The sequence below is a fragment of the Chlorocebus sabaeus genome, chromosome 9, assembly GCF_047675955.1.
Source record: "Chlorocebus sabaeus isolate Y175 chromosome 9, mChlSab1.0.hap1, whole genome shotgun sequence".
Taxonomy (NCBI): domain Eukaryota; kingdom Metazoa; phylum Chordata; class Mammalia; order Primates; family Cercopithecidae; genus Chlorocebus; species Chlorocebus sabaeus.
Window position 1 is genome coordinate 44,640,490 of NC_132912.1, and position 11,668 is coordinate 44,652,157.

The 11,668-nt window shown below is 40.2% G+C and overlaps 1 protein-coding gene across 2 annotated transcripts; it reads right to left on the bottom strand.

Annotated features, from left to right (window-relative positions):
* Nucleotides 1-4,257: 4,257 nt before the first annotated feature.
* Nucleotides 4,258-11,327, bottom strand: LOC103215731 (uncharacterized). Of its 2 annotated transcripts, XM_073018914.1 has the most exons (4): nucleotides 11,221-11,327; nucleotides 10,918-11,137; nucleotides 8,063-8,126; nucleotides 4,258-7,574 (listed from the first exon to the last, which is right to left on the bottom strand). In XM_073018914.1, the coding sequence occupies exons 1-4, from the start codon at nucleotides 11,227-11,229 to the stop codon at nucleotides 6,485-6,487; spliced, it is 1,383 nt and encodes a 460-aa protein (XP_072875015.1). In that variant the 5' UTR covers nucleotides 11,230-11,327; the 3' UTR covers nucleotides 4,258-6,484. The 2 variants fall into 2 exon arrangements, with proteins under 2 accessions (XP_072875015.1, XP_037844082.2); XM_037988154.2 differs by lacking the exon at nucleotides 11,221-11,327 and having other exon boundaries at nucleotides 10,991-11,116.
* Between the last annotated feature and the right edge of the window lie 341 nt (nucleotides 11,328-11,668).

Sequence of the window (11,668 nt, forward strand, 5' to 3'; positions counted from 1 at the left end):
TCATGCATGGTGTATTAAAAAGGGGCTCAGGCAGATCTGGGTGCAAACCCTGCCTCCACTACTCTGTTACTTTAGGCGAATCTTGGTCACAGTTGACCCATCTATAAATGAAAGTGATGATCCCTGTCTCATGGACTTGATGTGAGGAAAGGCATCCTGGCAAAAAACAGGTGCCTCTGAGCTCCTGATTATGTGGGTTCTCTTCCTCCCTGCAGCACCAAGACCAGGTGTACAGCTCACCCAGTGCCTCAGGTCTTGTCTTGCAGAGATGTCTGGCATGGTGGCGGACATCTTGCTGGTGCACTGGAGACAGCAGTGGCTGGAGAATAGCACCTTGTACTTCCACGTCTCCATGAGCAGCTCCAGGCAGCTGGCCCAAGTCACCGCCCCCACCCTCCAAGAGCCCTCAGAGATTGTTGAGGAGCAGATGCACATCCTCCACATATCTGTGATTGTAAGTGAGTGGGGGATGTGATTGGGGTCAGGGATTGGGTTGGGGAGAAATGGGTGGAGAGATGGAGGGGGTGGGGGGCTGTCCACAGACAGAGGGAAAGAGCCAAGCTCAAGAGGTTAAAATGAGAAACAGAAAATCAAATGGATTCTGTGGTGTCACTTGGACTGATGCATACCCATTCATCATCTGTCAGCTGTGACAAACTTCAGAGAAGAAAATAAGGGGTCTCCAATGCCTTGGCCTTCTGGCTGACATCTCTGGGAATATATCTGTCATGAGCTTGGACTGCTTTGCTTAGGGCTAAGGTTCAGTGCTTCAGAATACAACTGGCCATTCCAAGAATGACTGAACAAATGAAACTGGAATAAAACCAGAATGGGCTGCCCTTTCCTAAGTGCCCTTGATGTGTCAGGTGTTTTAACCCTCACAACAACTGCATGATGGCCCTTGGAGCTGGGGGTATGTAGCCATTGCGGTGTTCCACAGAGGCCCCTCCATAACTCCCACTTTATAGTTGTGAATACTGTAGCAGAGGGCAAAGAAACTTACCCAACCAAGGTCACATAGCCAGTGAAAGATGGAGCTACTCTTGAGTTTTCAAATCTGAGCATATCTGGCTACCAAGCCTGAACTATGTCCCCTACACCCTGTACCTCTCCAAGTCTGTTGGAGTGATAGGCTTGGTCTTAGCTCTCCTTTCAACTTGTTACACAAGGTGCTGACCTACTTTACTGGGACAATTAAGTGAGCAAAGGAAGGCGGTGACCAGAGTGAAGGTAAAGCAGAGCTGCATTAAACACACATTTGGAGTTACTTTTTCTATCGTACACAGGAGGGTCCATCTCAGTCCAAATAGAATGGCAGATCAGGCTAAATGTGGTAACCACATTCCAGATGCTTATCACGATAGCCAACTAACCCTTGAATATTTATTCTTTCTATCAATGTACCTTAAGATCAGAAGTTACTTTTCATAACCATTGTACTGCTTGTCTTTGGGCAATAGGAAAAGGTTTGGAAGGAAGATGGGGCTCTTAGAGTGAATCATTGATACAAGCTAGCTTTTGATATACGTTTTGGTATATCAAAGATACACTTTTTGGTGGCAATGTCTGATTTATTTGTAACATCTTGGAGAAGATTGGAATCTCTTTTTCTTTCTGTATCAGGCCAGGACAATAGGAGAAAAGGGACGGCAGATCTGTAGAGAATGAGCAGGTGACTTGTTTAGGGTTTCCTGCCCTTGTGAGGTAGGGGCTCAAGGATTAGATTTAATCCCTCCATTTGCAGTGAAAGGAAGTAAACTCACTTTCCCACCCTCATCCTGGAGGTTACTTACGTTATTTGCAGACCCCAACTTCTGCCTCTGTTGAATACACTTCTTATGCAGGTTGCCCTTACTGTTGTACATTACCAATGGGAGAAAGATCCAAGGCTCTGGAAAGGACAGTGACAGTTGTCCTACATTGGCTAGTTCCAAGACCCTGAGGGAATCACCAAGTCAGTAATTAGGCAATTTCTTTTTCTTTCTTTTTTTCTTTCCTTTTTTTAAGATGGAGTCTTGCTCTGTTGCCCAGGCTGGAGTGCAATGGCATGATCTCGACTCACTGCCAGCTCCGTCTCCCAGGTTTAAGTGATTCTCCTGCCTAAGACTCCTGAGTAACTTACAGGTGCCCGCCACCACACCCAGCTAATTTTTGTATTTTTAGTAGAGGCAGGGATTTCACCATGTTGGTCAGGCTGGCCTCAAACTCCTGAACTCAGGTGATCCACCTGCATTGGCCTCCCAAAGTGCTGTGATTATAGGTGCGAGCCACCACGCCCGGCCAGTAATTTCTTAAACTTTTATTTTTAGCAACTCCACATACATGAGAACTCTCATAATGTCCTAGTCAATAAAAAGAAAAGTTATTGAAGTTATAGATATTGCACCCAGGGATCCAGATCAAATCTTAGGAAGGAAGAAGCTTAGAGGAGAACTTCACCCTGCCACTCTCTCATTGGAATTCCCTTCAAACAACGTGTGAGGTGTCAGCCCCATTTGAAGAACTAGTTTATATATCAGAGCATGGCCTGAAAGTCAAGTCATCATGGCATCAATTCTGGTCTTTTTTTTTTTTTTTTTTTTTTTTTTAATAGAGACAAGGCCTCACTATATTGCCCAGGTTGGTCGTGAATTCCTGGGCTTAAATGATCCTCTCTCCTTGGCCATCCAAAGTGCTGGGATTACAGGTGTGAGCCACTGTGCCTCACCAGTTTTGGTCTTATAGATGACTAAGTGTTTTGGGGAGGGTATTTCAGGTGATGTGCAATTGCTCTATTCCTCTTAGACATCCCAGAATCTGGTCACAACCTCCTTTTTTCCACTACTCTTTTTCTATATGCACATTAAACCTGTTCTCCACTATTTCCCAGTCTATCAGCCCCTTTATGGTGTCAGTGCTTCCTGATCTATCACTTACAACAGGGCTTATACTGGCATTCTCAGATCTCTGTTTTTCTTCCACACCTGTCTTTTCTATCCCCATTGCTGGACCTGTGTTCATTGTCTCCACTGAGCTACTGAGTGCCATTCCATAACACTGTGCTGACCGACTCTATTACAGATTTATGAGCTCCAGTCACAGCTTGGCTCTCAATCCTATCCTGAAACCTTTTTATTCTCTTCTGGTTGACTGCCATTCATTTTTTTCTACAGCAGCCATTCCAGACTTTCATTCTCTTCAAACTTGTTACTCCACCCCACCTTATAAACTCAATAAGGAATTTACCTTTTATGTCTCAATTTATCTGTAGTCTGTACTAGTCCTCACCACATTCCCTGCTATTTCAGAGGCAGGTCTCTGGGCATATACATCTATATTTTGTCTGTTCCTAGTGACTCTTTGTACATATGTTCAGGTTTTCTCCATCCTAAGATAAAAATTCCTTTAAGCTTATCTCTTCTTCAGACTCTCTGTGCCTTTTTTTTCTTTACCATCAAACTACCTCAACAGTCTTTCTTCTACTCCTTTCATCATTGTGAGCCACTATAGCCAAGCTTTGTGTCCACCATCCCAATGAAAGGCTCTCGTTTGTGATGACTTGCTCGCAGAACTCAGCAGCCTCCTTTTGTTCTCACACTGTTTCATCTTGTCACAACATTTGACATCATTTGGACCTCTTTCCTTCCCTGACTGTATGCTATCTCTGGATGAGTTTACCTACTCTGGTGATTTCATTTAGGAACTTTGTCTGTGTGTATAGTGATGAGTCTCTTATCAGAATCTGTAACTACCTATCGTATGAGCTTTTCCCCAAGGTTCAAACTTGTATTTCCAAATGACTACTCTCCTTTTCCATTTTGCAGAAATGTATCCAAATTTGCACATAATGTATCCAAAACTGAGCTTATACAACCACTATGGAGAATGGTTCAGAGAACTAAAAATAGAGCTACTGTACAGTTCAACACTCCTAGGTATATACCTAAAAGAAAGGAAATCAGTATATTGAAGAGATATCTGGACTCCCATGTTTATTGCAGCACTGTTCACAATAGTCAAGATTTGGAAGCAACCTAAGTGTCCATCAACAGATGAATGAACAAAGAAGACGTGGGCTGAGTACAGTGGCTCATGCCTGTAATCCTAGTACTTTGAGAGGCTGAGGTGGGCAGATCACTTGAGGTCAGGAATTCAAGACCAGCCCGGCCAACATGGAGAAACCCCATCTCTACTAAAAATACAAAACCTAGCCAGGTATGGTGGTGCATGCCTGTAGTCCCAGCTACTTGGAAGGCTGAGGCACAAGAATTGCTTCAATTTAATTTAGACAATGTTTATTTCATATTTTACTGCTACATTCCATCAAGAAATTTCTTGTTTTGATGTTATGACAAGTCAGCAAGTAAAAAACACATTTCTTTGAAAAAATACTTCTAAGCTCAGGCTCTTAACATATAAATATAATGCACAAAATAAATATACTGCAAAAAAAACCTACCCACCTACAAATTGCTGTATGCATCATTTCTGAAACATGCAATATTTATAAAAGCATAACTCTACATTGCTTTTATTTTCAGTTCTAAGTAAAAGAAAAACTTACTTTGTAAAGTGCTAGATCATAGGCTCAAGGGCATAAGGTGTCTGCCACAACTACTCAACTCTGCTGGGGTAGTGCAAAGACAGCCACAGGTCAAACATAAACAGATGTTTTTGTTTGTATTCGTGTTTTCAACACTCTATTTATGGACACTGAAATTTGAATATCATATAATTTTCATGTGTCACAATATTCTTTGATTTTTTTTCAACCATTTAGAAATATAAAATCATTCTTAGCTTGCAGGATACAAAAATGGGTAGTGGGCTAGATCTGTCTGATGGACCATCATTTGTCAAACCCTGACTTAGCATAGTCAGGATCTGCCCCTAAATCACTTCTAGGAAAACAAACAACAAACAACCAAATCAAGGCACTGGCAGCAAGAAGGTGGGGGATGATTGTTGGGTAGCCAACTTTTTTTTTTTTTTGCAGCGTAATTCACAAAATACAAATAATGATGATGATAGCCTCTAACATATAGCTCTTGTGTCTCAGACACTATTCTAAGTGCTTTGAAAATTTCAACTCATTTAGACCTCAAAGCAATCCTAAGATGTTGTCACTATCACTACTCTTTTATGGGAAGGGAAATGAGGCACACAGAGTAGCATGCCCCAGGCTGGAATTGGGGCCCAGGCAGCAGGAGTACAGAGTTCACACCCTTAACTATGTCATGTTGCTTCTATGAGGAAGAAAATGTTGGTGAAGAACACTTAGGACTCTCAGACAAAATACAAATGCAGATAGCTCTGCTCCCTGCTCACACATCAACAGTAAGATACATAATACTTCTTACATTACACTATTTGTTTTCACTGTATAGATTGTAATAAATATTACTGTTTTTAGCTGTTTAAAAACAGCTCAGGCTTTTGCTATATATAAATGTGTTCCTAACGCAAAACTTGGCTGACATTTGAAAATTTTACAAAAACATTTTAACTTCTTTTTGAAGGATTAGTTTAGTACCACTGTCTATATCCATTTACAAACACCAAAAAATAGGAGAAAAAGAAGCCTTATAATTTAAAAGGAATACTACACTTACAATACAAATATTAACAAGAGTCACTAGTGAGACTTAATGTGCAACATCTTCATACACATAATGGTCACTGAACTAAGGTTACATATTCCATATGTACAATTATGGATGGATTCCACATGCATGTTGAACATCCGTAAGTTACATGTTATAGCACACTCACATACAAAGTCCTATATACTAAAAGACATTTAATGTATGTTTAATGATATTGCCTGATAATTTGTGCTTTTTAAAAGCTTCATATATGTAGACATTTGCAGGTTTCCTTTTAAAATAGAACAATCTTGGCATCAGATTGGCGACATGATTTCTAGTATAACTGTTTCCCTCAGTACAAATTATTTGAATTTTTGTTGAACACCTCCCAAATATTTAAAATATCTATCCAAGTACCAGTAATCTGACATTGAATGAAACAGCAATTCTTAATAAAGGTTTCTATATCTACCACTGTCTTTGCAGTTATCCCTTTGAATTCTCTAGTATATGAGCTCCAATTGTGTAAAGAGATTTCTGGATACTCAAGGAGCTTCTCACTCTTGAACTTTTGGATGTCTACAGCTGGCTGCCCTGACAGAAAATGTACTGACATTCGTTTTACTTACAGGAGATCTCTCCTGTGTGATTTCTATGTTGCAAAACAAAAGTATGACTTCTGAAAGGCTTCCCTCCTGTTTTACAATTTGCATGACTTCTGCCATTTATATTATCTGGGATTTACAAAAGTCTACAATATGATAAAATTTTCTCCCAAATAAATGTACAGAATTTCTCTCTATGTATTTGCTGATACACAGAAAGAGCAAAGATTGTAGGTGAAAATTTTCCTATATTGAGGCCATTCATAAGGTGTACCTCTTGTGTGAATTATCTGATTTTTCTGAAGGATGAATTCAGTCAAGAGAATTTCTCAACTCATCTTGCTTCTCAGCATTCCTCTTCTTTGTGTGTGTCTTCTGATGTGCAGTGAGTTGTGACTTCTTCTGGATAAAGGTTTCCCCACACTCCTGACACTCATAGGGCTTCTCCCCTGTGTGTTTTCTCTGATGTATAATAAAATGTGACTTCCGAAAAAAGGACTTCTCACATTCCTTGCATGTATAGGGCTTCTCTCCTGTGTGAGTCCTTTGATGTAATCTGAGGACCGAATTCACAGAGAAAGATTTGCCACATTCTGTGCATTCATAGGGCTTCTCCCCTGTGTGTTTTCTCTGATGTTTAGTGAGGTCTGATTTATAGTAAAAGGTTTTCCCACATTTATTACATTCAAAGGGTTTCTCCCCTGTGTGAGTTCGCTGATGTACTGTGAGGTCTGACTTCTGGTAGAAGCATTTCCTACATTCCTTACATTCATAGGGTTTCTCTCCTGTGTGAGTTCTCTGATGAGTTTTGAGGTGTGAATTCCTAGAGAAGAATTTCCCACATTCCTTACATTTATAGGGTTTCTCCCCTGTGTGTGTTCTCTGATGTACTGTGGGGTGTGACTTCTGGGAAAAGGCTTTCCCACACTCCTTACACTCATAGAGTTTCTCCCCTGTGTGTGTTTTCTGATGTACCATGAGGTATGCCTTCACACAGAAGAACTTCCCACATTCAGTACATTCAAAAGGTTTCTCCCCTGTGTGTGTTTTCTGATGTTCTATGAGATGTGGTTTCTGGTAGAAGGATTTCTCACACTGATTACATTCGTAGGGTTTCTCTCCTGCATGGGTTCTCAGATGTCTACTGAGAGATGATAGGTGGTAAAATATTTTCTCACATGCTTTACACTTGTAGGTTTTATCTCTCGTGTAAATTTTCTGATGTCTTGTGAGGTCTTCATTTTTGGAGAAAGAGTTCCAACATTTATCACAGTCATAGGATTTGCCCTTTGAGTGAGTATGCTGATGTACTATGAGGGCAGACTTCTGACAGAAGAACTTCCCACATTCCTTACATTCATAGGCTTTCTCTGTGGTACGAGTTTTCTGATGTTTAACTTTCCTAGACAGAAAGTTCCACATTCACTAATGTGTAAGACTTTTAAGGCTTTTTCCCCCCACTAGGTGTATTTTCCAAGTACCTCTGAGGACTGATTTCTAGAGATGCTCCCATATTTATTGGTTCCATAGGGTTTCTCCACTGTGAATTCTCTGACCTGCACTGTAGTTTAACACTTAGTAAGGTGAATCTGCATCTGCATTCTATTTACAGGGTCTCTCAATTGCCTGCTTTCTGTTTTGTGTAATAAAGACTCCCTTTATTATTTAATTCAGAAGAGTAAAAAGACTACTTCAAAGCTTCAGTCTCCTGATCCTGCACAAAGTTTCTATGAAAAGGGGTATTCCCATTTGGATTATATTCCTCGGGATTTGCCCTGCAGTGTCAGTTTTCTCATAGTTAGTATTAACTAGTGTCCTCCTATTTCCAGTAACTCCTTCAAGACTCTTGCTTACAAATCTTTAATCTTAAACATTAATTCTTGAACTTGCCTTGAATTTCCAGCTTGGCTTTCCCGGTATCTTGATTCTAGATCATGAATACTCCATAGGTCTTCTACAAGGGAATCAAAAATTTAATACTTTATAAACATGAACACATTAATATTGTCATAGCATTGATTCTTAGGCTTCAGGTCAATTTCTCATAATGAAAGAACCTCAAATGCAAATTTCCTCTAGCCCATTGTTTTGGAAAAATAAACTAAAACAAACACTAAAAACTGCTGTCACACAAAGAAGAAGGAATCTAGTTGTAGACCCATGTACTCTGACATTTTTACAAATATGACCTTAAGAGCCAGGAGGCAAAAGTTAACGACAAAAACAAAACAAACAAACAAACAAAAAACTGGGAGCGGAGAACACAGGACATTTGAAGTGTTGCTGAACAAGAGTGTGGGAAGTATAGAGAATGCTGTGAGCCCCTTAAGGACCATGAGCAGTAAGCAGGATAAGCAAAACTACTGGACAACAGTGTTCCCTGGAATTACATGGAAGACTAAACTGGAAGAAGGAGCTGAAGTATACTGAAGTATAGGTCTTTAATCCCTCAAACCTAGATTACTGTGCTAGGATTGCTAGTATTTAGCAGACAAACTTCTACTTTATTTCCTCTTCATCCATCTACAGCAATCTATGTGTCAATACTAAAGGGACTTTCTCAGAACATCAGTTTCCTCAGGTTTAGAGGAAGAGTCCTGTAGCTTGGGCTTTCACTCTCCATCTAGCTGGCTTTGTTTTCAGGACAGGAAGATGGAGGACCACATATATCCAAAAGGAAAGATTTTCTTAAAAGCATCAGAATAAGCCATCTATATGAGGATGAATTCCTAGTTGTAACATCAGAGATTTTCAATCCTGAACATATCCTGACCACCAAATCCTGCACTTCTAAAGCACTTGTTACTTATGACTCAGCACTAGTCTTGAATTTCGATTTCATCTCTTGCTTTCTCCATCTCTGCTTCCAATTTACTACAGCATCTTTAAAGGTTCAGTTATTAAACATCATTCTAGAATCTTTAGTGACCTTCATATTTATAAATCCATGAAAGCAAGTGAAAGATTATCAGTAGAGGCTTGGGGTTGGAATTTCATAGCAATGGTGGGGAATACATAAGAAAAGTCACTTGACAGGGACTTATGCAACGTTAACTCAGATACACATGACATAAGATCATATGTATGGGCCGCGAACGGTGGCTCATGCCTATAATCCCAGCACTTTGGGAGGCCAAGGTGGGTGGATCACATGAGGTCAGGAGTTTGAGACCAGCCTGATCAACATGGTGAAACTCTACCTCTACTAAAAATACAAAAATTAGCTGGGCGTGGTGGTGGGCACCTGTAATCCCAGCTACTCAAGAGGCTGAGGCAGAAGAATCGCTTGAACTGGGGAGGTGGAGGTTGCAGTGAGCTGAGATCGCAACGCTGCACCCCAGCCTGGGCAACAGAGTACAACTCCATCTCAAAAAAAAAAAAAAATCTTATGTTTGGAAAACATTTAAGAGCAGAGTAAAATGGAGATTAACAGGTGTCTTGGGACCACAAGGAGAAATAAGTTGCATAGGCAGGAGAGGGCCAGACTAGTTCTTGACAGAAAATTCATTTAAATGAATATTACTAATACCTCCTTACCCTTGTAAGATTTTTATTTTGTCTAAATGACTTAATACTAAATGACTTAATACTGAGTCAGTATTAGTCATACCATGCAGGCTTCTGGCAATGTACATCTGCTGCATTACACAGCTACTGTGGGAATTTAAATCAACAATTTTTGTTTTGGCCTAACAAGGAAGGAAGTAGAATAAGCAGAACTATCTTATAAGAAGGTAAAAATACAGGATCAGAATATAAACACGGCAAAGATGCTGGAGAGGTCAATTTTAGGAGTCCTCATCATAAAAACCAGTGCATTGGCCTTAAGAATGGATGAGCTCTTACAGGACTAACTAAAAAGCACAGAGCAGAAAGTAGAGAGTGTCTGTCTGTTGTTAATTATTTTATATATGTTTTATTTCTTTTTTTCATGAACATGAGTCTCACTATGATCCACCCACTTTGGCCTCCCAAAGTGCTGGGATTACAGCCGTGAGCCACCATGCCCGGCCAGTCTCTTGTTAATTAATATTCTTTCTTTCAACAAATATCTAGTGAGCAACTAATATGTACTAGGCATTGTTCCTGATACTGGCAACACATCTGTGCACAAGTTAGAAAATACATGACAAACATTTAAGGAGGCAGGATGAGATTGTTGTAGTGTTATCTAAATAAGGTGCAGTAGATTTTAGGGAGGTTAAGCAGTGCTTTGTGGGAAGGATAAACACTGCATAGCAGGAAGCAGCAACACTGAAATGAAAGAATTGATGAGCGGCATAACGATTTCTAATCTGAGCTCAGAGTTTAAAGAAAAAATGGGAAGTTAAAATTGGTGCCAAAATAACTGAGGTATTTTGTTGTTAATAAAAGGAGGGAGATGCCATTTAAAAACGTTATAAGTCAGATTTACAAACACTTTATAGTTGCATACTCTAATGGCAGGGAGTAACTGGTGATTCTAGAGAAAAAGACAAAAAAAATCTTACAAGGGTAAGGAGGGATTAGAGTTTGTATATAGGAAAGAGAAGTAAATCTATTTAAAACATGTCTAGCAAAGGAAAGAATTTAAGTGGAGAGAACAAAAATTGGAGGTATGACTTAGGTTTTTTAAACATGTGCAAATCAAGTGTCCTTAATCGTTGCCAAAACTATAAGGCATTTATAAAGAGACTGCCAAGGCCGGGCGCGGTGGCTCATGCCTGTAATCCCAACACTTTGGGAGGCCGAGGAGGGTGAATCACCTGAGGTCGAGACGAGCCTGAGTTCAAGACGAGCCTGACCAACATGAAGAAATCCCGTCTCTACTAAAATTACCAAATGAGTCAGGCATGGTGGTGCATGCCTGTAATCCCAGCTACTCGGGAGGCTGAGGCAGGAGAATTGCTTGAACCTGGGAGGTGGAGGTTGCGGTGAGCTGAGATGGCAACATTGGACTCCAGCCTGGACAACAAGAGTGAAACTCTGTTTCCAAAAAAAAAAAAAAAAAAAAAGTGAGAGATTGCCGAAAAATATATTTCAGAAGGCAAGAGGCACCAACCACTCACCAGTAACATGCGATATAATTTCTTCTAACTCACAGGGCAAGACCCGATGTGGAAATTCTACTTCTAATATCCACAGCTCTTTTCCTTGCTTCAACTTGAAGACCACATTTGGTTTATTCACATGGTAACCTATGAATGAAAATATGAAGGAAATGATACAAATCATTTGGAATTTAGGGACTGTGAAAGATGAGGAAGTGGAGTTTCAGGAGAATGATTAAGGTTGCAGTTAGGCTTGGCAAATTTAGATTCTTTCAGTGGGGAGACAGGGACACAAATATTTTTTCTAGTACCCAAAATGGATTTATTAACTTCAACCTCTGAATCATAGCTAATGTCAATCATTCAACCCTATAGGGACCTCTTACATTCCAGCAACCAAGAAGGGAGATGCAAACTAGCGGGATTTACACCTGTGGAAGTTTTCCTCACCCACTGAGACCAGGTG